Source organism: Dasypus novemcinctus, chromosome 15, assembly GCF_030445035.2.
Source record: "Dasypus novemcinctus isolate mDasNov1 chromosome 15, mDasNov1.1.hap2, whole genome shotgun sequence".
NCBI classification, from domain to species: domain Eukaryota; kingdom Metazoa; phylum Chordata; class Mammalia; order Cingulata; family Dasypodidae; genus Dasypus; species Dasypus novemcinctus.
In genome coordinates, this window is record NC_080687.1 from 64,260,116 (window position 1) to 64,285,905 (window position 25,790).

At 37.7% G+C, this 25,790-nt stretch overlaps 1 protein-coding gene across 6 annotated transcripts in view; it reads left to right on the forward strand.

Moving 5' to 3' along the window:
• Positions 1-13,248, forward strand: part of KLF12 (KLF transcription factor 12) — a 487,534-nt gene extending 474,286 nt beyond the window's left edge. For all 6 annotated transcript variants that reach the window (XM_058276583.1, XM_058276582.1, XM_058276585.1 and 3 more), the window contains one exon: positions 3,734-13,248. In XM_058276583.1, coding sequence (XP_058132566.1) covers positions 3,734-3,915 — 182 coding nt within the window. In that variant the 3' untranslated portion in view covers positions 3,916-13,248. The remainder of the gene's footprint in view (positions 1-3,733) is intronic.
• Positions 13,249-25,790: the final 12,542 nt, after the last annotated feature.

The following is a 25,790-nucleotide window of genomic DNA, read 5'->3' on the forward strand; positions in this document are numbered from 1 at the left end:
CTATATTAAAAGCTTACATTTTTGTAAGCAAAATTTCAAGGAAAACTTAATGATCACTGATAATTAAACTTACTGTTTCTGATATTTTTCCCCGAATGGTGAAAGTTTGTTCATTTATCACTTAACCCCCTAATAGCTTATACGCCTATCTATGGTTTTCATAGTTTTTATTCATGAAGTAGGTAAGTTTTTTCCCCTTGTATTTTGCATGCTCTAGTTCCTTGCTTTCATTATCGTTTATTGCACATGATTATACCTCACAGAATGCTTTTCAGATTTTGCACTGTTTCTCTGACTCATTTGTGGCCTTACACAAATCCTTACTGCCAGTTGTTGCTTTCACTCTCCTCTTTTTAAAGTAGCCATCTTAGAAACAATTCCAAATGTTTAAGTGCCATGCTTCCTGATCCTTCCCATGGTGTATTCATGCTCTAGAATATAGGAACTCATGGTGCTTCACAGTATCCATTTTAAACCAACTGCATGTAAACTGGGGTGAGAGGGTCCTCCATTAGGATGGTATATCTTTGCTTTTGGTTACCAGGTGAAGTTAACTGACCCTTACTCCATCCTGATCCTCTCAACTTCATAAGGAAAGACTTTATTCATTATTGCTCTTTGGTTGATTTTCGTTGTTTTTTTTTAATGAGCAAAAAGATCCTGAAGATACTTTTTGAAGTCTGATAGAATTGCATGAACCTTGAGCCACTCATTTTCCATAGCCCAGAACTCTGAATTTAAAAGTATTTGACATGAAATTTCATGTTTCTTAAATGAGGCTTCTAAGCTGAGGTAGATGATTACACTGTAGCCCAAGCATCCCCTGATGCACACACACACCCTGCAAATAACGACATGTAAAATCTAACCCAAGTCAATAAGTGAACATATTCAAGAATCATACAGTAAGCAGAGGTGCCCGTCAGGGGGTCAGCAAACTTTTTCTGTAAAGGGCCAGATCATAACTGTCTGACTTTGAGGGCCATACAGTCTCTGTAACTATTCAACTTCACTTCACTGAAAAGCACCCAGGGATGATATGTAAACAAAGGAGACTGTTTTTTGAATAAAAATTTATTTGTGGGCCTGAACATTTGAATTTAAAATAATTTTCACACCACAAAATAGCATTCTTCTTTTGATTTTTCCCAACCGTTTAAAAATATAAAAACCCTTTTTAGCCCACTTACGACGCAAAAACGAGGCTGCCAGCTAGATTCCGCCTGTGACAAGGGGTGAAATATTTTCATTATTAAGCAGCCCAAACTAAAGTAAAAGTATGGCAATTATCATTTTGATGGTGAAATTGGGTAATTTTAAATGCCTCAACTGTATGTACAAGGAAGCCAAGACAATAAACGGCCTCTATTTGGGGGTGTCCCCACCTCTAACATCCTTCCTGATGCAATCAGAAGCTCTCTGCCCCTCACCGCTCGCCCCCACTAACTCTCCAGCCTCCCCCCACTTATGCAACCCTTTCCTCTCATCCTTGCAATGACAAGCTCAGGGTCCAGCAGCTTTTCTGATCCCAGGACACGCATCACACTCATGGGTGACTCTTTTCACCGAGAGAGAAACACATCCTCCTTCTACGCAGCTGAGAAATACTTTTTCCCAACGAAGAAATTTTTTCCTTCTTAAAGCTGACATTCTCTGTAGCTAGTTCCATAGTAACAAAGACTTTTCCTAGGGAGATGCCAGTCCATGACAAAGAGCCAACTAAAGTTTGGCACACCAAAGGTAGGAGTGTTGCTGAAGACAGAATCTAGATCAAGCTCAACTTATTAGAATCATGTTCATAATATAAATTCAAAAATATATAGCGATGACATAAATGAAATTTGACAGTTGCCATTAATATAATTCTATATAGTAAACTACCAAATCTTTTTTTTTTTCCCTCAAGTTAGGGATTTTGTTGATTTCTATTTTTAAAAAATCTTTGTTTAACTATTGGTCAGCAGACACCCTCAAATGCAGATTCTGCATCCACAGGACATCCAATAGGAGTGAGAAGTTCAGGTGTTCCGTCAGTCTAATCAGTAGGCTCCTGTGGGGAAGAATCCCTTTCAGAGTTAGTTACCTGACCCTCCTAAGAGCCACCGTCAGTGCATCCATATATCTAGATTTTACGGCTCTGTACCATTTGTTCACTTCCAAACGGATCCACACAGACAGTGTAGATTTACCAGCTGAATGGAAAGTGCTTACGTCCAATTTAGTCTGGTTCTGCCATTTAGGAAATACTTGGACATGTGGTTTAACGGGCTTAGTAGTTTCTTGTGTGTGTGTGTGTGTGTGTGTGTGTGTGTGCCAGTTATTAATATAACTCATGCAAGCACTTGCTTGGCACCTACTCTAGGCCCTGGGAATACTGAAATAAGTAGAGGCATCGTCCCTACTCAATTGAAGAAACTGGTAGGAGTAAAAAGGCATCTCCACAAATCTTCACATTATACTGTGATAACTTATTTAATAGAAATATGAAAAACAATTCAGAAGTACCTAAGAGATACTTGGAGGATATAACGAAGTTTATATGGGGAAGAATTATCCATTCCACTGTAGCATAGAGGGAAAATGCTGTATTTGAAAATAATCACAACTTTTTACTGACCTTGGGCAAGTAACTGCCCTACATTGTGCTTCACTTTTCTCAGCTGTAAAGCAGTTAACTATCTTCACTTTGCATTTCTATATAAAGGGATCAGCAAATAGCTCTCTCCCTTATTCCTTTTCACCTGAGGCCCTGTGTGGCTAAGAAAGCACTCTGCTGGCTACTGGGTGGAAGGGGCAGAAAGGAGACAAGTTTTAGTGGGGTTGCCTGAGGACAGGGCTTCAATTCCAAATGAGAGCCAGGCAAACAGCACACCTGGGTCAACTATTGTTGTGTTCCCCCGTTGGGAGCTCGTTTGGACCGTTGGGAGCTCGTTTGGACCGTTGACCGTTGATAGTGTATCTTTTCCCAGCAAACCCTTTGCATATTTTACTGTCCTTACAAGTCGACTCAGGGCCCTGGTCAAATTACCTCCTTCAGACTGCTTTATACAGTGAGTTTGAAGACTCAGACCAACTTGATCCCTCTGGGTTCACCCTAATTCTTAAGGCACTGGAAAATGCATTTTAGTTTTACACTATTAAGAAAGCTAGGAGTCTTTTCCCAATGGACAAGCAAAATGTAGGTGTTTATGAATAACATGTTCTTAGTAGCTAATTTCAGGGGGTAAGGACTACTCTACCTTTCCATGAAATTTTATGTATATTTTAGTGACTGATTGATGGATATTGTGTCCTAAAAGGCATCTAAGTTTTGGGGGCATATTGAAATGAAGCATTATAACTATTCCTTATAATTCTTTGTGACTTTCAGCCTTAGAGCCAAATCAAACGAGGTAGAGAACTCTAACATTCCTTTTAAGTCCAAGAGTGGTAAGTGATTCCATTCATGTAGCAATCATTCTACACCTTTTCATATTTTAACTGCAAAGTGAGTTATCCATAAATTAAGGGTGCAAGTGTTGAACTAACTTGCCAGAGTTTGCAGTAGGGAAGATGCGATTGAAACCCCCACCGGTCTAACCCCAAATCCTCTAGTGAGCTGGTAAGGTTTCCTGTCAAAGGCTTTCAAGATAGAAAATGCATCAAGAATATCAATTACCCCAATTGGAGTGCTGGCGTGGCGGTTATGGGAAAGTTATGGAACACCAAAACCGTGTCCCTTTGTTTGTTCTAGGAGAGAAACCCTACAAGTGTACCTGGGAAGGCTGCACCTGGAAGTTTGCCCGTTCGGATGAACTGACAAGGCATTTCCGCAAACACACGGGAGTGAAGCCATTCAAGTGTGCGGACTGCGATCGAAGCTTTTCCCGGTCAGATCATTTGGCACTGCACCGCCGGAGGCATATGCTGGTGTGAGGAATGCTACCCGTCCAGCTGAGCGTAAGAGCTGGATCTCTTAGCGGCAGCCAATTCAGCAGGGCTGAATCCCCTTCACAGTGTTAACGCAAAAGGGCATCACCATCCCACGATGTCTGAAACCAGAGCAGGAGAAAGGAGGAGCACGTCTCCTTTTTGGTCTGAAGGTAACCCCCATCATGACTACACGAGAAACGTCTTCATGCTGCCCTGGGAGAGGAGTGACATAAGTGCTGAAGAGACAGGCATTGTTTTCATGCTGTGTACTCTGCCGTTTAAAGATGTTTGTAGCTTGTACACTTTCCGAGCTGTCAGACGTTTTGTTATAGATACTTTAAAGGTCGACTGCCACAAATTGATGGCTAGAGCGAGACCTTCTAAATTTGGATTATTCTCCCACCATCCCACCCTTTAACCCCTTTAGACAAAAATTTTAGTTACTATCTAAGTAAGATAGAACACGCGTCCAATCTGTTACCAGCAAGCAGCATGAAAGTAGAAAAGAAGAAGCTGTTGGAGAGGTTCCATTCCCTGCAAATAAAGGGGCGCTCAGGCAGCCCTTTGCAGTAGCGATGGTGGGAATCAGATATCACCCGCAACTTGTCATTATGCCATGCCCTGAAGAAAACCAACATTGAATCTTTCATTTGTTTGTCGTTGATTGTTTTTGTTTTGTTTTTTTTCTGTTTTGTTCATTTGTTCAAGCAGAGGGGCAGCGACATTTCAGTCGAAGTCTAGTCCTGGTGTCTGCCCTGGCACGGACTGGCACAGAGGTATTCTGTAGTTGAATAGGAAGAGCCTGTCTAAAAAACTACTGCCCCACTTCAAATTGCAGTGTTCTGTCACCTAGGCATCATCTCTTCCAGCCCCTAGTATTTGATTACAAGGAATTGGGGGAAAAAAACTTTCTTAGACACACTGGCACCAAGGTAAGAGGTGGGGCTGCCCAGGCAAAGTCAGTGAACATGAAAAATCAGACAAAGCAGAGATGGAAATAATGCGCCTCTTGAGGAGAAAAGCAATAATGAATAAAAGGACTTTCCTACAATAACTTCACTGAGGACTCACGTTACCAGTTTTCATACTTACTAAAGGGATTGTAAAAAAACACCCTAGCGTTTTAGATGTCTTGCTTACATTTACAGCATCGAGGCAATCGTTCTGCTGTTTGTTGTCCTGCTCAGTTGGGTACCACAATTAAAGATTATGCTCCCTTGTCTTGTTTGAAAACAGTTATTTGGTGACGAGAAAGGCAAGGGAGACATAGCAGGGCATCAACTCGTGGGCTAATGGGTCAGTTCTCCTTGGAATGGAGTCAGTGGGAAGGAAATGCTCCCCGAGGAAGACTGACTTGGTGCTAGTTTCCTCCCTTGGAGAGCCAAGGGTAAGTGACTCTCCAATAGGTACTTCTATACAGATCCCATTTTCTAAACTGTATTAGGACCCATTGGTCCTCTGCTGGCATCTGCAGGGATGTTGAACCCACTCATCCTGTGCTGAGGATGACAGGAAATTACAGTCCCATCAACCCTCTAAAATGATGAGCCTTTTTGCAACTAGCAAAATATACAGCAAACAAAGCAATACATCACCAACAAGCATTCTTTCAGAAAAATAATCATATTTTCTCCCACTAAAAGCTGTTGTTGTTTTTTTTTCAGCTTTATGTGGCTAAGGGGCTTGGTGAGGTTTGTTGTTGTTAAGATTTTTTCTAGTTTAGATATAAGAGGTCTCTACCAAAGGCCTTTGCAATATATTTTCATTACAAACACTTGGTTTTGGGAATTGCACAAATTAACCTCACATAACTAGTTCATTTTTAAATGTTTGAACATTCTGAAATAATTTCTGCTTACAGAATTACCCTTTTTAGGATTATCTTCTAATTCAGATCATCTTATTCTGATAAAGCAAGAACTATGAACATTGAAACAAGGAAGATGTGTGTTGGATGGTATTAAAAGGAATTTTACAAAGGGTTCAAGCAACAGTATAATGATTTTCAGGTCAAATTTTGTCCTCAAAAATAAGTACGCTACATTTTCTGCCAGGTCTGTAAATTTTATCAGGCATTTCCCGTACAACAAGGGCTGCAATTATTTTGAAATAAGTAGCTTCTTTAGCTACACCATCTACTACCCCCCAAGCACTGAGTTGCTTTTTGTTTGTTTTTTTACCAACTGGAAGGTTTTTTTATCTGTACTGTATGCAACTCCTACTTTTCATTGCCTGTGACCACTCAAAATAGTAGAAGGCTTCTTGATGTCTGCCAGCATTGACTGGTCAGTGGCAAAGAATACAGAGGGTCTTGAACACTGCCCTGAACCTCTCTCTGCCAATCCTGGGACCTAGTTGGTAGGTAGTAGGTGAATCACTCAGGTCAAGTGTAGATTTGACTTAATCCTGCCTGCCTTTATAAGATGGGTTGATCCATTTTTTCTGCTGGGAGATGTCTTGGGAGTGTTATAAATTGAAATGCTTTTTAGAATTCATAGAACTGACAGGCAGTGGCAGCCCCCTGGGTTACTGCTTGATTAAAATTTAGCACAGAAGTAAATGATCTGCTCCTGTAATAACAGGAAATGAGCTTTTCTTCTCACTCTCTAAAAGTGGAAACCAGACTGATGTGGTAAATTAAAGGATAAAAATCTGTCAACCATTTCCCCCGTTATACGTATCAGTACTCCTAAGGAGAGATCCAAGCACAAGTAAGGGAATGAGCCATTGGGCTGATAGAGCAGAGATACTTGTTAATCCTGAAGAACTGAAACTCATTTGGGGCTTGTCTTGGGACATAGCAAATTGTCCTTGGTGAGTTTTCAGAGAAGTGTTTCCCCATGGAAAGAAAAGTGGTTTTGGACAGAAGGATGTGAGTTTTTTCAGGCATGGAAAAGCTTCCATTTCATCTTCTGTCAATTTCTAGCCTCTTAAAAAGCACAGTACATAATGAACAATGGAAAAGGGAAGACTCCTAAAGGACGCATCAGTCTTTCCTAACTAGGAGCCTTCTTTGGTTTTGCATTTAAGCTGTTCAGTTTGAGCTGGAGTACGTGGATGTTTGTATACTTACATATGGATTGTTGTAATGGCTTAAGAAGCTGCATTCTTGACTATCTCTTTGCATTGTAGAGATTGATTTCAAAGGAGGTACGTTATTGAAAAACTGATGGGGTTGAGACTTTGAGGTTTTAATAGATTCCCTACCCACATTCTGATGTGAAGTTGTTTGGAATAAAGGGTCACCTTTCCCCAGCCCACCTCGAGGCCCATCCGGTCAATTGTGCATAGACTCTGGGAATCCTGCTTGATAAGGTATCCTAAGTTCTGTTAAGGAATTCAAACTAAAATTCCAAATGGCTTTACCTTAAAGATTATACTACTGCCTGGCATTACTTTTACAAAACACTATAGGACATTTATTTTCAAAAGCAATGAATAACAGTAATATAAACCACCATTATTTTTAAGTGTGGGCACTTTTTGTTCTCTTTAAAGTTTAACTAAATAGTCAATGGCAAGCTTAATGTCAGGTGGGAAAAATACTTAGAAAATACTATAGTGATTAGAAGGATCATTTCATTATGGCTGAAACTTGGAATAGCTTATGCAAAGATTGTGTTCTGTTTTATGCAACTTTTTTTTTACTTCAAATTGTCATTTGTGTTTCAAACATAAGTGTAATTCTGTACTTTGAAATCAGTTCATTTGAATGATAATTAGTATATGGATGCATAATGCAGTATTCCTTATTCTGTACTTTATTACACTTACCAAAGCTGCAGTTGAATAGATCTGGTGAGGTGGGGCCTTCAAATGTATTGATAAGCCTTTGTTGTTATGACTGCTTAGAAAGGCAGCCGTGACTTTGTTATAAAGATATCTTCACATCTATAGTAAGAATTGTCAGAATTTAAGCAGTATTAAACATTCTACACCCACATCACATTGAGAGTTCCAGTCTACGTAGAGGGACTAAAGGTGATATAATTCTTATGAATCATAATAGGCCAAAAAAGCCTTAATATGCATAGTCCATAATCCAATCTCAGATTTTGCTCTTTACTAATTCTTGCGAATTTAGCAGGTAAACTGTATTCCATTACAACTTCATCTATCCAATCTCTTCCATTAGATTTTCTGAGGTAGTACATTCCCATGAAAAAGCATTTTTCCTATTTAATTTGTTTTTGATTAGAAGAGGGGTTTGGTGAGTCATGTGTTCCATATTATATTTCTACTTATCTCCATACTGCCTTCCACTTATCTACATACACATCCCCAACTCGTGCACATCTGTATACACAACTACATATGCAGCCAGTTGGCTATACAGAGCTAATAAATATCGACAAAGATTTTTCTTAAAAGAAAGAATTTGTAATCCATACTGTCTAGAAATGGAAGTTATTTACCTTATTAGGGAAACAGCTTATAATGCTATATATGACTTTGCCTGCATTTTATAGTTAAGAAATGTACATAAAAATTTTTAAATGCTATATTTTCAGAGTTTCATTATATAGTAATGTCTGTTTAGCAACCCATGCCCATTGGTACTTCATGCTAAATACTGCAGTAGGAATTCAGATTTTCCTTTGAAAATGAAACAGGAGGATACTGTATCTTTAAAAGACAGATTGAAGATATTTTACTGTATTCGTAACGTATGTGATAGTGGAAAAATATTTTCAAACTCACAAATTTTACAGAGGTTGTAAATAGTTTGATGAAGTATGTTGGGAAAAAGAGCGTCTAGTTTTCATCACAATAAAAAAGAAAAAAACTTGCTCAGACATGCCTTGTGTATCTTACGAACAATTAGTGATATTGCCCTGTGAATGCAATTGTTCTAACTTTATCAGAGCATGTTTCTTGTCTACAAAATGGAGTGGCCACTTGTCTTGGTTTAACCCGGATGGTTTAAAACACAGTGAAGCATTTTAAGTTGCAGATAACTGATTCCAAACTCAACATATCTTTGTCTAAAAAGGGGGAAGCATCTGCACAGGATTTTATTGTGCTAGAGAGATGCATCCAGTAATTACTCTCTTTTCTCTGTTCCTTTCTCAACAAAGTGGTTCTTCATCAAAAACCTTATATGATGTTTATTCTTGCCTAATTCCAGAAAGAATGCTTTTAGGTATAGTTATATATTGACGAGATTAAATCCTGCAGATATGGCTACTTGTTAAATGAATATTTTGACAATAAGAATAAGCTAATGCCCAATTTCAGAAATGAATTAAAAGCTGAAAGTGCCTATCGATAAACATTATGACTGATAAGATATTCCTATACTTGACACAGCAATAATTCTTCATCAGATGGTTTTTTCTTCACATTTAGAAAACATACACACAAAATAAATATATGCACATAGTAAAATGACTCTGTTCTCACACTCACAAAAATAATCACTTGTGTTTTTATAAATATACCTAATCTTGTTTGCACTAGTATTTCTTAATTTGATCTTTCTCACATATCTGAACATTAAAAGTGTCTTCAATGGACAATTACAATTTTCAGATAAAAATTTTACTCTGATTTGCCCCAAACTAATGATGCATGTATATGGCTCATCAAGTTTTGCTCAGCTTAAAAAACAAAACAAAAAAATAACACCCAAAAAATTATCTAGAGCAAAACAGGGTTTTTCATTTGTATTTATTTTATCCACTAATATCAAATGCACAAATCCATTTTTACATTTCTTCTTTTCCTTTTTCTCTAATATTTCCTGTTATCATCTAAGAATTGTTTTGGAATGGATACTGACAAAATCATTTCTCCTCAAAGTCTACTGAGGTATCACTGATAATTAGAAAGGCTAACCTTTTACCAAGGTTTGCAGTTCTGAAAATTACCAGATTTATATTCAGAAGTTCAGAGTTTTTTTCCTATAATTATTTTACTGCTAAAAGTGGAGTCATGAATAGAAATATGCAGTGAGATTATGTGAATAGACACAAACCCTGGAAATTCTCCAGCCCTACCATCTCAGTGCACGAATTCACCCAAACAAGCTATTGAGGCTATCAGTAAAATTATACTCTTTCAGAGCCAAATATTTTGTAAGAGCAATTTAAAAAGCATGACTGTGATTAAACAGTCAGGCTTTAGACTGTGAAGACTGCCACAATGGACAGTGTTCTCCCAAACCAGACCATGTGTCTAGGAAACCATCTACTATTTCTTCTCCATGTTTCAGATTGAAAGAAGGAAATTTGCCAGGAGAGAGGGAGGGAATGACCAATATAAGTGTCAAAAGTGCTGGGTTCTTTAATCTCAATGAAGTCAAGCCTTCTACTGGGGCTTTTTCTGCGCATTGTCTGAAATGGCTAAACTAACTTGAAAATTCAAATATTCATCAAACCATGAAAATAATTGCTATCCATTACTGGACACTCACATGTTCCAAGCCCTGTACTAGGCACTTTTTAGACATGCTGCCACTAATCTGTACAACATTTCTACGTTTTGTGGATGGAAAACCAAGGCATGGAAAGTGTGGCGATGTTGTCAACAAACACAGTGAACTGCCCATTAGGAATGTGAAGTTGCCCACTTCTCACTTGAGAGCCTATATCCTTTCCACTGCACCACACTTCTTTGTGTTCCCAGCAGCCAACTCTATGTATTTCTGAATGTCATTATGGATGTCATGAAAATATAGTCACATTTTCTGAATAAAATATTGGAACCTAACATAACACACATTTTGATAATGGTACAGAATATATGAAATCAGAGCTCTCCTGATAAGTCAGGCATGAGTTCATAATAAAACAAATGGGATAACCATGTTTACCTGAACTTATCACTTCCCTCCTAAATGTTTGTTTTGCAGCTCCCAAATCAATCAAAACTCTTCCCAATATAGTAGCATTTTAGCCTGACTTGTTTTTCTCATTTCTACATATTTATTTGTATGTATGGTAAAAGCCATTTCACTAATATGGATCTGGAGCAACTGCTTAAAGTACCTTTGAAAATTTCACCTCCATGGAGCTAACTTTTAATATGAGAAGCTATTCGTGCAGTTGTTAATGGGATGCTAATCACAGACATATTTGTATGATGAACAGAATTCCTTTTTAAATTTCCTACCTAACAGCACTATCTTGGAAGGTTTAAATAGTCTTATAAATAATTTGTAGTAATGTTGTTAGCTTAATTAAATTTTATGTAAGAAGCAGCCCAACATCAGAGAAATGAAATTCTTTCCCCACTTCACTTTTCTGTGTTGAACAAGGTCTCTGACAGTATTGATTCATGGGAGTACTAATGGACTTAGAAAACATTTAAGACAGTGTCATTTCTCATAGTGTTTGTTTCTGAAAATGAATCTCCTGAATTATGATATTGCTCCCTGTTTCTTGGCTGGGAAAAGAGATAAAACCTGTATAAACAAATTCCCTTCCATATTGAAAGCAAGTGTTCTGGAGATTTGGGCTCTTCTCAGTTAATTGGGTTTCACAAGCAATAATTTCTCAACAACGAAACCACAACTTTCAGTTGAAAAGAGATGAAGAGTAGAAATAGTCATATTGGTACTTTTTCCTTCTGAATTTCACCTCTAGAAATTTAAAGTGCTTGAGACCCTTTGTGCAAAGAAAGAACCAATGACTTCTTATGGTATTCTATTTTCTTTTTCCAAAGCATATGAACTGAGACTATCACAGAGATTCATTTTTGTTGAGAAATGAGTGAATAGAGGGTTAGTATTTGGGTGCAAATCTAGTAGTCAAAGTCTCCAAGCAATCAAAAAGTAAGATATTCTAGGGACATACCAACAGCTTCCCTTTCTGCTAATTTCATCCTCCAAAGATACAGTGTAAAACATTATGGAAAAACACCTTTGCCTGACTTATATTTCTAGTTTTCCCATAGAAGAATTTTGTAATCACATCTGGACTAAGTATATATATTTTGTTTCTCCAACTTTATCACATTGGATGGGTATTGTTGAACTGGGGCACTGGTGCCTGTGTTCAAGGCTCTTTCCTATCAACTTGTTTGTCCACACTTTGTTGTGTTTAAAGATTCATTTAAAAAAAAAAATTACTGTCCCCCCTCGGGGTGGTGGCTGTACTGTTTTGTTCATGTCTTTGTGGGACACATTGCATCACATGGCTAACCACCCCTCTGCGGATGGGAGATAACTACGTACAAAACCAGCTTGAAAACATTGTCTCATGTATTATGTCACCCTGCCTCATAATGCGATTATGTGTATAACATGCTCATTAAAGAGAGAGAAACCAGCAAATTCATGTTCGTCCGTAGAAGAATGTCCTCAGCTTTCTGTGTTGTGAAACGATGAGAACAGACCACCTTTAAGATACCCACCTGCCACTTAAGATGACTTAGTTATAATTAGTCGTAGTCTAGACGTTGCTCTTGGTGTGTGGGGGTCAATTCAAATGTCATATTCTTTTGAATAATTCTCTCAGTTGTATTTGAAATAATACATGAGGATAAAGAAAAACATCATCTTTGGCCAAATCAAGCAGGCATCATTTTCCTTTTCCGTGCAATTTAGCTCATTATACGTGGTTATTGGATCACAAGATCTTTCTGTGTAAAAATACAAAAACATCCCTTGGTTTACCAAACAGTTATTCTAGGCTTTACGCCTCTGAACTGCAAATTGAATAGATGTGCTGCATCTGATTCGCTTCATGGATGTCATTTTAGAGGGGAAAAAAAACTCTTCTTCTCTGACCCCAGAGAGTTAGAGTGTCCAGAGGAGGTCCTTCGTGTCAAAGGAGAAAACCCCCAGTGATGCTGGCAAGCAAGTGTGTTGTTAATCTTTTCAATCTTCATTTTGTTTTCTGTTCAAAGTTTTTAATTGCAAATGAATTTATTTCTCCGGCTTATCTAAAGATCTAATTTCCCAATAGTTTCCTCTGCATTTATATACTCTGTAGTGTTTAGGCAACCCCTGTTATAAGTTTATTAATATTCTGTAAGTGTTGTTCTTGTATTTATGTATAGTGTACGTATTGTAAATATACTCAGAGCTTTTTTCCTTTTACTGTAAAATGGTGATTTTTTTGCCCTATGATAATGTAAAGGGAGACCCTCCTAATGAGATTTTCTCAGAGGATGATTATTCCAGTCTATTCTCAGAGATTTAAATGAACAAGTGTTCTCGTTTTTAATGGTGTCTCAGACATATTCTGTTGGTGCATTGCTTTTTCTGTATTCAACTTTCCTATGAATTGAGCTGTGAACCGAAATAGAGTTTAAACCTTTAACTGTATGCATTTGTATAATTATCTGAATGAAGGCATGAAGGTTAAATAAAGCATTTTGTATGGAACAAAACTCCCTAATTATTACGAAGGCTGACTCAGACACTTTGGAAATCACAGTTATTAACCATTCTAATTAAACCTTTGTTATGAAAAGTTTTACCATTCTTGTATAGTAATTTAACAAGCACAGAGAAAGATAGCAGCTGTACTAAAAAACGAACTGGGTTTTTATTTCATAACAACCAGCATCCAAAGTTGGATTCCCAAGTTAATATTTTAATGAATATAAAAGTAAAAAGGGGTCCAGAAATATGAAGTGATCTGGAAAAATACATCTTTCAAAACCTCGAAATGAGTTACAATTTTTCAGACGTTGTGCATCTCTGAAGAATGATCCATCTAGCACATGCCAAAGCTAGCTGATTTCTGTAGATTTTTAAGAAAATTGGATTTTGAAGCTTTTGAAAATAATGACTGTTGGTAAGTAGAATACTTTAAAAAATAGTTGCTAAAATAAACACTTGAAAAATTTTGTTTAAGTATCTTATTCAGTTAAAGATCTGTTAGAAAAATCTATTCCACCAAAGGCATTTATGGTAGTAACTACTACTAATAATTATATAGAATGGAAATGGGGATAGAACATAATTACGAAAATACCTAATACTTGAGAGAGGGCTTACTAGAGGCCAAGCTTTGTTCTAATTATTGTATATTTTCCCTTTATTCATTACAAAAATCCTATGAGCTAGGTTCTTTTACTCTCCCAGTTTTACAGATGAGCAGTGGAGGCACTGAGTTTGGGCAGCTTTCCCAGTCAGCCTGCTTTCAAGATTGGCCTCCTTAGCCACTAAAGGAATATGGGGTAAGGGGATGGAGAAAGTAACAGGAGGTGGATGGGAAGAGTTCATGGCAGTAGTATCATAGAAACACTGAACAAGTACCTTTTTTTAATTATGTATGCTCAAATAAAATATAAATAAGCCCAGCAAAATAGTATCCTTCATTTCATACTCAACCAACCAGTGTAGTGTAACTCATAAAAATCAGAGACTGAAACTGAGGTTGACTCATTGCATTACTGACTCAAATCCATTCCCAAATGGGTATTGAGTTTTGTGAAATCATAACGAGAAGTGTGTACAGAGTGCCATAGGGGCTGTGGGTCACACTCCATTCCTATCAAAGCACTCTCCCTACCCCTTGGCTGGGAGACCAAATGCACTGTTGCTTTAAGTTTCCCAAACACCAGCCGACCTTTGAGTCCTAAGAAGAGGACATGGGAGTCAGCTCCTCTCCCATTGAGGCTTTCTTGGTACTTCCATGGTGATTACAACACCAACCTTATAAAAGTAATTGCTCATTAAACAATTACAAGGCTTTTTGAAAATTGAGGCAATAGACCATAAGCATATTTTTACTACATTACTTTTAAGGATTTTAATTGTGCCATTTGAGAAATACAAAATACTCAGTTAAGGCAAGGGCCAATAAATTAGAAAAGTCCTACTTGTTCTAAACTATGATGAAACATAGTAGTAACTTGTTTAATATGCTCAATTGCTTCTTTATTTTGGATATGACTTTGTCACTAAATGATAAGTTGGATGGCATTAGACTTAAAATGACTCTACCCTGATTTTTCTGAGTGATCTCTTTATAGCACACAATCAGCCAGATCAGCTCTCCAACTCTTTGTGCTTTGTTTGTGTTTCAGTTCACTGCAGAAGGCTTTGTCATAAGGATAGACCAATGAGATAATGGCATGGAATAGACCACATGTTACTTTCAAGATAATTTGTCAAATCTTCTACCAGTTGATTACTAGACACTTCAACATAGGTGAAATTATATGGATGCTAGATAATTTATTAGCTCCCTCAGTCCTTACCTGTACCCTGGGTGTTTCCCCATAGCTATGATTTTTCATCTAAACATGGATGGTTTCTTAGATTCTTATTCTTTCCAATTTACTGACTATAATACAACAGCATGAAGTAGTTAAAAGTGCAGAAACAGCAATGTGCTTTAGATTTAGCATACCTTGGGGCTTTATCAAAAAGAATATATATATATATTCTATATATATTCTAGTGTTAGAACAAAATCATACTCCCTAAAAACTATTTTAGTCCCAAGTGGCTACTGATAGTTTTCATACCATATAATGCATTGTCTTCCCACTAAAATTGCGTGGTTTCCTTACACAATGAGTTCCTTGTACTTTGTCCATGTGCTGTCTGGACTTAATATATTTCTCTCCCAGTGGTGTAATAAGTATAATTTACATCACTTCCTTGTTAGTCTAAATTCACCAATGAACGCCTACACAACCCATATGCTTGAGTGATTGTCTATTTCTGAAGTACATTGCATTTTTCTTTTGCAGGAACAACTTCACTTTATCTTTTTCTTTTGTAGTTTGTTAAATTCGTGTGTGTATGCATACACGTGTTCAAAACCTAGTTTTATGAGGCTGTGAGGACGTTAACAACATCAGACTTAAGCTGGTATGCTAAAAACAGGTTCATTCAGGATAGCCTCCAATTGCTTAAATACAAATATAGCCATCATGATGCTCCTTTTTCCCTTTCTTCTTTCAGCTCTAGTTTACCTGTACATGTTTTAATCCATTGTCATGAAGAGGATTTCAAAGCCCCATAAGTCTGTGCCATGAGCTACTGTGATACCCAGATCTCTTAGAGTTTTGGGTCTGTACCAGGGCTACAGGTCAGTTTCAGCATCTAATGCAGGGGTTCTTAACCTTTTTTATTCCCCAGACCCTTTTGCCAGTCAGGTGAAAGCCAGAGACCCCTTATTAAGTCCACGCTATACTGTGTATTATTTAATAATAAATATATCACACCCACACCAACATGTTTCCACAAGAATAATGGCTTTTTGAATTTCGATACAAGCTCAAAGACCCCTTGTTAGGACCCCTGATCTAAAGGATAGGCCCTGTCACTGCCCCACACTCTTGTGCAGTCGTAAGTGTGACCATAGACAGGTCACACACCTCATGCGGTCAGTGTGGCCATGGAGGAGTTAACCGTTGTTGATCATCCTCAAGCCCTTACAGCCCGCCTTAGCGTGGCCAGTGCATCCCCTTGCATCACTTTCACTCCTTTTCGAGCCATTGCTTTGCACTGTGTTCAGCATGAATCTGTATAGTCATTTGGTTATTGATGTTGACTTTTTTTGTAATGTATGTATCAATGTTATATATCTCAAGGGAGGCATTTAAATTACATTTAATATGTCTAAAACATGGGGCAAATGTTTAGGAAATTTCATCAAGTTTACCTGTTCAGCTGCTCATTACAAATAGTTGCCAATAATTTTTACATGTATTAGATAAGGAAAAGCACATTTTTTAGTTATTACTCTGTATTATATTATTTGATTTGGGGAATAACACATTATACCTATTACACAATCCCCAATCTGAAGCAAATTACAATCTATTAGTATAGGTTAATACATGATTCCTGTAAGAATAAAATATAAATGGATAAGTACCACCAGAACTGGCTAATGTGTTATGGATGTTTAAAGTGTTCTGGAAAATAGCTTCTGTCACACAATCACTTGGGCCTTCATATCCCCTGAGAGCTACAAGGCATGTAGACTGGCTCATATCCCTAATTCCAGTCCAGCACTCCCCAAGATTTCTGTGAACTGCAGTTTGAGGGTTTGTGCAGCACGGGGAAGGAAGGGAAGTAGGGGCGACTTATATTAACGCAAGTACCTCACTCTCTTGGATTATGGATTCGTGCCTGGTCTAAAGTGTGCTATATCTAGTCCCTATCCTGTCAGCCTCTTCCTTGATTTACCAAGCATGTGCATGCACACATACATATGCAAAGAGACATGCAAACTGTGTACTCACTGTTTGCAAACTGCAGTTTTGTGAAATTAAAGGGCAGTGAAATGCATTTAATGGATCAAGACCAGTATTCTAAAAAATGAAATAAAGAATGGAATAGAGTGATAGAGGATAGGATGGAATGGAATGCAGTCGACTGGAATGGAAGCGAGAAGAAAAGGGAAAGGAAGGGCAAATAAAACGAAAAGTAACTTTAATTTCAGTCACATATCCATGGGCATGTGTGCGACAGACACAATGTAAAAAATAGTTTGAAAACCTCTAGTGGACTGGTCTGTCTCTCTTCTTGCCCTGCCCAGCTTCTCCCAGGGCAAATCCAGATGCACTCGTTTCTCACATTGTGGAGTTTATCCACATACTTAGTGGCTCGGGCTATTGTCCATCTCCCTGACCTCAGGATCCTACCTTCTTTCCTGCATGGCTAATTATTGTGCTAAACAAAAGTATTTCCTTCCTCATGATGAATTCTGGTGCCAGAGACAGTTTGGTATGAAAATATAAAGGTGAGCTTTATGCGGGAATTGGCAGTGGAGTATGAAGGCAGATTGAACTGGAGGCTAGTATCAGATAATGTGTTTGGCTGCAAGTACTTAAACTGATTTAAACAATAAGGGAATCGATTGACTCCCAAAGGTCACGTAGTCTCTTCAGGATTGGTTTAATCCAGTGGTTTCTACTCCACTGCCTTGAATCTTCTGGCACTGCTTTTCCTTCTGGCAGTTTCCTGCTCAAGCTGGAAATGAGATGGCTGCAAAATATCCAGGCTTCCCACCATGTTCAACTCTGAATAGAGGAAGAGAAAGACTTGCTTCAGGAAGCTCTCCCAGATGCACAAGCAGGAAGGAAAACCCTTAGCAATCTCTCTTCAAGTGGCATTGGCCAAAACGTGGAAACAAGCCTTCAACCTTGTTTAGGCTTAAACCAGGTCAGTTCCATTGTGCTGGAGGTTTGAGTTAACTTCTGAGACATATAAGTTTCATAAGGAAGCAAAAACAGCTTCAATGTGAATTGGGGGTGGGAATTTTGAAATAATAAACTATATTTTTAGAGTAGTCTTAGAGTTGCAGAAAAATTGCACAGATAGTACAGAGAGTTCCCATATACACCTCCCACACAATTTTCCCCTCTTATGAACATCTTGCATTAATGTGGTACATTTGTTACACTTGATAAATCAATATTAATACATTCTTAGTAACTAAAGTCTATAGTTTACCATAGGGCTCACTCTTTGTTTTGTACAGTTCTTTAGGTTTTGAAAAAAGCATAATGCTGTGTACAGTATTACTGTTCTCGCTGCCCTAAATTTATCTTGTGCGCCAATCATTCGTCTCCCATATCCACCCTGAACCTGAGGCAACCACTAATCTTTTACCTTCCTCTGTAGTTTAATCGTTTTCAGAATGTCATGTCATTGGGACCATAGAGCATGTCGCCTTTTTAGACTGGCTTCTTTCACATAACAACATGCATTAAAGGTCCTCCATGTTTTTTGTGACTTGATAGCTCATTTCTTTCTACTGCTGAATAATGTTTCAATATTCCAATGTTTATCTGCTCACCTGTTAAAGGTCATCTGGTCGCTTCCACTTTGAAACAATCATGAACAAAGCTGCTATAACATTCACATGCCAGGTTTTTGTAGAGTCATCAATTTTCAACTCCTTTATGTAAATACCAAGGAGCACAATTACTGGGTCATATCGTAAGCTTTGTAAAGAAACTGCCTTCCAAAGTGACTGTACCATTTTGCTTTCCCATCAACAATGAATGAGTTCCTGTTGTCTGTGACTACTTTTTAATTTTGAAAAATTTAAACCTGCATAAAAGTTGCAAAAATAGCACAATAAACATCAATATACCCTCCAAATTGACATAATGCACTATACTCACACACACATTTTTTAACCATTTAAGTGAAAATTGTGGACATCTTTTGACTTCACCCCTAGATATTTCAGCACACAGCATCTAAGAACAGGAACGTTTTCCCATCAAGCTTGCAAAATGTCCCAGTAATTTTCTTTGGAGACTTTTATATTTTGGATCTAGATCCAGTCAAGGATCACACAATTGCTAGTCCTTTTTTTTCTATTTTTTTTCTTTGTTTTGTTTTCGATAGTGATTTTTCATGATACTGACAATTTTAAAGAATTTCTGTTATTTTGAAAGTATTCCTCAGTTTGGATTTGTATGTTTCTTCAGGATTGGATTCAGGTTAAACATTTTAAGCAGGATACTACATAAGTGATACTCTACCATCATTAGTGCATGGCATCAGGTGGAGCTTTTTTTTTTTTTTAATTCCTCCCCCCGCCCCTCCCCCCGGTTGTCTGTTCTCTGTGTCTATTTACCGTGTCTTGTTTCTTTGTCTGCTTCTGTTGTCGTCAGCGGCATGGGAAGTGTGGGCAGCATCATTCCTGGGCAGGCTGCACTTTCTTTCGCGCTGGGCAGCTCTCCTTACGGGGTGCACTCCTTGTGCGTGGGGCTCCCCTATGAGGGGGACACCCCTGCGTGGCACGGCACTCCTTGCGTGCATCAGCACTGCGCATGACCAGCTCCATACAGGTCAAGGAGGACCGGGATTTGAACCGCGGACCTCCCATGTGGTAGACGGACGCCCTAACCACTGGGCCAAGTCCGTTTCCCCCCCATTTGTGCCATTATTGGCAAAGTTAGGTTGGAGCACCCTCATAAAGGTGCCTTAGTCTTCAACACGGACTTTATGTTCTTGAGGTTTGGTTATGTCCTTAGTCAGGCAATATTTTTCAGGAGTTATTTGTTTTAAAAAGAAATACATAATTACTTAAGTAAAAAATCAAAAGCTTAGTTCTTCCTTAAAATTTTATTTCCATTTATTAACATTTTACAGATCTACCAAGTTTTATGTTTACAGGGGGCTCAAAACAATTAAATTCCCTTACACATTCAAGAAATTTAATGGATTAATAAGTAGTCCCAAGAATTCAATACTTTTGTGAAGCTATTAAACTTTAAACTTTAAATATGGTGACTCTTAGTACTCCTAAATGTTCCACTTTTGCACATAATTTGGTAAGATTTCCAACTTCAAATTTTTAAAAACTCAAATCAATTACTTAAATTACATATTTTAAATTAGATTCACGAGGCTAGTATCTAAGAGGTCAAGTTCTCTTAGTTATTACAAGTGTAAATCATACCAAATACATACAAATTCCTTCCCCAAAAATATGACTACAATGGTTTTGATTCGCAAATAGTTCTATACATAAATATCAATTATCTTGGGATCAAAAGGAAAAAGTTATTAAATCTCAAGTAGTTTGGGTGTTACCATCTCAGATGGTTGAAGTTGTATAAGACCAGAGATCTCAACTGAGACACTGATATGTTATTGTCAACATGGGTGGAAAATCTATAGTTCTAAAAAGGGGACTATGACTTTGTAAGGGTGGTCAATCACCCCACATTCCTAGGTAAAATTGCTTTATGACCTAATTCTTCCATATTCTCAGGGAAATCTGTACATGCCTATGTATATTCCCATACACTCCCAACATAGGCTGCTAATCTATTAGACTGGATTTGTATTTAGGTGGCTGTTAATATAGCTATCAGTTTTCTGAATAGTTTAAAAAACTTCTGACCTTGATGGATTTGTGGAGAATTCCCCCTGCTCCCCCGCCCCCTTATAACTCTTCTTATCTAGTAGGGCCTTATAACCCTTAGCAATATTAAACTATGTGGCTACATAATTCTAAGTCAGTGGATCTCAACTAGAGGTAATTTTTCCAAAAGACATTTGTCAATGACTGGAGGCATTTCTGATGGTCACAACTAGGTAAGGCGGCGATGCCAGGGATGCTACTGAACACCCTACAATGCACAGGAGAGGCTCCCACTACAAAGAATTATTCAGTTCAAAATGTCAGTAGTGTCAGGGTCAAGAAACCCTGGTCTAAGGTCAAGTCAAGTACATTGGGTTCCCAAAAGCAACCAACATTATCCACTCTGATCTACAGAAATGGCAGAGTGAGCCACGAACAAGGAAATTAATGAAGTGACTGCATTTGGGGGATGATGAATCCCCACAGTCTGTGTTCCAGCAGTGACCAAGCTGTATTTGAACAACTCACACTCCTGTCTCAGGCTTTCGTGTTCATGCTTTTCCTTTGCCTAGAACACCCTTTTCCTGCAGGTATACCTGGTGAATTCTAATTTATTCTTTGCCTCCCCTGTGATATCCTCCCTGAAGCCATTACCCCATACGGGCGGGCAGTGGTCAGTACTTGCTTTTGTGCCTTAAACTTCCCTCAAATATTGTGCTTACAATATTCTAAGTAGCTAGTTATGAATTTTCTTTTTTGCTAAACTGTGAGCTGTTTGACAGAAGTTGTGCCTTATTTGTCTTTGATTCCACAGCTAGTAAGCACTCAATACATATTTGATGGCTACATGAACAATCCAATATATAGGCAGGATTTAATAAGGAACATAGAAACAGTAAAGCGAAATGGTACTTTTGAACCAAATCACATAGGACATAAAGACCAGATTCTGGAATTTGGGCTTTATTATTTAGGCAATGGGAATTTAGTAATATTTTTATTCCTACAAATATTATGTTCCAGCAAATTTTTTATTCCTATATTCAACAGTTAGAAAATGGACTTTTTAATCAATATACCCAAGCACTTTAAGGAAAAAGAATGTGAAAACCTCAAAATTATGGACATACTGATTATCATTGGATTAACTGTCCATGATTTTATTCCATAAAGTCCCATGCCAAAAAATATTCTATGACTTCAATACGTTTGCATCTTTCAGATGAAACTCTTTAAGACAATTGGCATTCGGAAAGCCCCAAATTGATACCATACCTCATCTATAACTCTCTATTTAGAAACGGCTTTCATTTGATCATATGATTATGGCTTGATTTTAAAAACATTATATGGCAAAGAATTTTGAAACCTGGAATGGCAGCTAGTATACAGAATTCACTGCAATCAGAAAATAAATTATTTTATTCAAGTAAAAAGAAAACTGTTGACTATAGCTCTTGCTGAGTAGGTAGAACTGTAGATGAGAAACAATTTTCTAGTCAGAATGTTGCTTTCCCTCAAGAGGGAGTGCTCGTGTGGCTCCGTAGCTTGCCCCTATGACATGAGGCATTGAATGAGCAAGAAGGCATAAGTCCACATAATACTACATCCCAGCCAGGGCAAGCAGGAACAGGCCACCCCCTCACACTGTAATTGAGGTTTCCTTTCTGCTTCTAATATTAATGTCTTTTTTTCTAACATTGTCATTTCCTGTCTTTTGTGAAGGATTCTGTAATATTAGAATCATTCAGCCCAGATGAGGACCTAAAAAAGGAATTTTACATTTCCTTTAAAAAAATTATTTTTCGCTTCTTCTATGCTGAGGTGGTTGTCTTTATTCACATAACATCAAAGCAAAAGTGTCTCTTTCTAATGAAGCGACTGAGATGTATTTATTCACCGGTGCAAAATGTAAGGGCCTCAACCTCGTCCCAAGCAATATATGTGCAATTACATTTTTATATGTGCAATGAACTGCTAATCATAGGCTATTTTTTCCACCATAACCTTGGGGAACTGCCACTTTGACGTTTTCTTGGCCCTTATCTCCTTATTTGTGGGCTGTAATCTATGAAATGCCTGTCACCCACAGGGTATGTGTTGGTAATGGGAGGTACTGTGGGCATTTTCTGTATGTATGTTACCAGTGGAAGGTGTGCTTTTTATTAAACTTCTAAGACATCAACAATGACAAAGGTAACCTTTTGACTCCTTTTCACTGTTTAATCACTTGACTTTCTACTTATATGAAGACTATCCCTGGACAGAAACCAGCAATAAAGCCCAGAAGTAGATAAAAGCACAACTTGTGAAACCAAAGTATTTGTAAAGCTCTACAAATCTGTTAACCAGACGTTGCAGTTTAATCTTTACATACAGGTAAGTCTCAAGGTTTACTACTCTATAAACCTCCACGGAGGCGCTCGTGTTCGACATCACTTCCTTATCAACTGAAGAAGGGCTCCCCATCATATTTCGTATATTCCTGTTTCTTTTGATGTATTACTGATAAGACATTATACTGCTTTAGATTTAGGAAAATGCCATCAGTCCACTGGCATCAGTTTGCCAATGTGACATGTTTGATGTATATGTAGAGAATTGAGAGTGGCTTTAGTCATTTGTTATAAATGGTGAAACGCTGGCATGTTTTATTCCATGATTTAAAAAAAGATTTTCCATCAAAATTGGAAATGTTTTTTTTTTCTCTACCTGTGCCCAATTAAATAGGTAGAATGCTGTGACTATCAGTGTTTTGAGGACAGAGAGGTTAAGAAAGAAACTTCTGGGAAATATAGTGTTAAAGGTATAGTCTTTGTTACCAAAAGTGGAAGTGTGGTATTTAAAATGCTAGCTAAGGGGAAAGTGCATTTGCATTAAAGCCAGATAGAACAGGTTTTAGATATTGGTCACTAGATTTACTAGAACCGGGATCCTTGCAAGTTCCTTGCCTGAGGAGCGCTGAGGGCAATAATGGCGCCCTCCCCCGGTGATGCGCAGTGTCCGTGGGATTAATGTATCTGAAGTGCACAGTGCAGAGCCGGCCACAAAGTTGGCCTTTGGGAAGAGCTTTGAGGTTGTTCCTGGCACTTTAAGTTCAAGGGAATTTCCACGTCACTCCTCAGAAGAGAATGTTAAGGAGGATCTATTCCTGCCACTTGCCACCCTTCTATAGTTCTTCCACGAAGGAGGAGGAGTACTTGGAGAGAAGCAAGCACACAGTGGCTCCTTCCCTCTACCTCTCTCTGAACACCCTGTCAGGACTTGGATGTTCTCAACCAGATCTAAAGCAAAGATCCTTTTATCAGCGTCATTGACTTACAAGGAATTTAGGGCCAGTTTCCCCTGTGATCTCCTCTTAAATGAAGGTGATGTTGTCACTTTTGAGTCCAGGATTCAGATATTGGGACAAAAATACCATGCCTACTTTAGGTATAAGACCTACCGTAAGCATACACAGACTAGTAGCTACTTTATTTTGTAGTCAGCTAAACGTATCCCCTCAAGTCTCCTTCCCCAGGAAATATAATATGTTCCTATTTGTTCCCTAGCATTGGAAATTACACATTAGACTTCATTTATTTGCTTAAGCCTTCTTATTATTAAGTAGCATGGAAGGGCAAAAGTTGTAGTATTATCAGCTGTCACATTTGTAGTATTATCAGCTAGGAACATTTTTATAAATGTATTTAAAAGAGTAGATTTGAATTAAGAGGAAGAATCAAGATAGTACAAAATACCAATCTCTCGTTAAAGTGCTTTTTTTTTTTGTGGTTGTGGTGGCGGTTGCTTGCTGTGAGTAGGAGTTACAGAAGTGGCAGGGGGTAGAGGGAGAAGTATGCATAGGTTCATAAAAGAGAGGTAAGAGCCGTGGAAACTAAACTTTACTTAACTTACGACTTTTCTCGGGGATATTCTGCCAAAGACGTAAAGGGTGTATTACTCAACGAGGAACCCACAATTAAGTACAATGAACTGTAAAACACACACTCGTTCACACATCTAAAACTCAGATCAAAGATTCCATCTAATACTCAGACAGAAAAGTGTTTAGAAAAGGTTTCCTACAAATTGCTTTATTGTAGGCACATCTCTTATTTAAGGATTCTGGGCTAATCAGTCCTAATTAGTTCTCACCATAGGTCTGCTGTTAGGATGCAAACTGCTACCAAGTGCCAATTAAAAAAAATATATATGAGCAAATAGGAAGAAGACTAGACACGCAAAATCCATGATTTTGCATGTCTACAATCGGGGGATTGTAGAGTGATTTCTTTCCCCCATGAATGTCTTTTTTTTCTTCTTCTGCTAGGAAAATTGAACCTCCCTGTAGGGTATGGATAAGAACTAGTCAAGGCAGTAGAAGGATAAAGCAAAAAATTTTTTTTGAAATTTGGTAATGCTTTGCAAGGAATATTAACCTTAGAAATGTATCACAAGACATATTTTTGTAAGTGTGTATGTATGTGTGTATAGATATAACTATATTTATAGCTGAATAAATAAGTCATTTTATATTTGAATAACTTTACTCAGTGTCCTTTGTAGTTTCCTAATGTACTTGGTGTCTGTCATTTAAACAGATACATCTTGTATAATATATTTGGGGAGATACGTCTATGTATAATAATATTAATGAGCCAAAATTCAGCTGGATAAATTTTTGTGCTATAGAAATCCCACAGATAATGATTTTTTTTCAAGTATATTATATGCAAAACACACTTTTTTTTTTGATATGCAAAAGTCCGTCCCCTCAGTGTGTCTCCTCTGTATTAAACAAAAACCCTTAGCCATATCTAAAAGAAAGTTCCCTCCATTTTCTGGCCAATGTCCTTGAGGACAATAGTCATATCTTTTCTACTTTGTATCCTCTACAAAGCTCTGAGAACAGAAGGCACTTACAAAAGACAGTTAACACATCTTCGGCATCTGTTAAATACCAAGCATCTTGCTTAGACTTACATTATTGTTGTTTGTTTTTTGTTTTTTGTTTTTTTTTTAATGTGCTCAAGAATCTAGCTACAAATATTATTCCATTTTACAGATAAGGAAACTTATGTTCACAAAGTTTAAGAAAATTGCCAAAGGTCCCAGGACTAGGACACAGATCTAGAACTCAAGCCCACATTT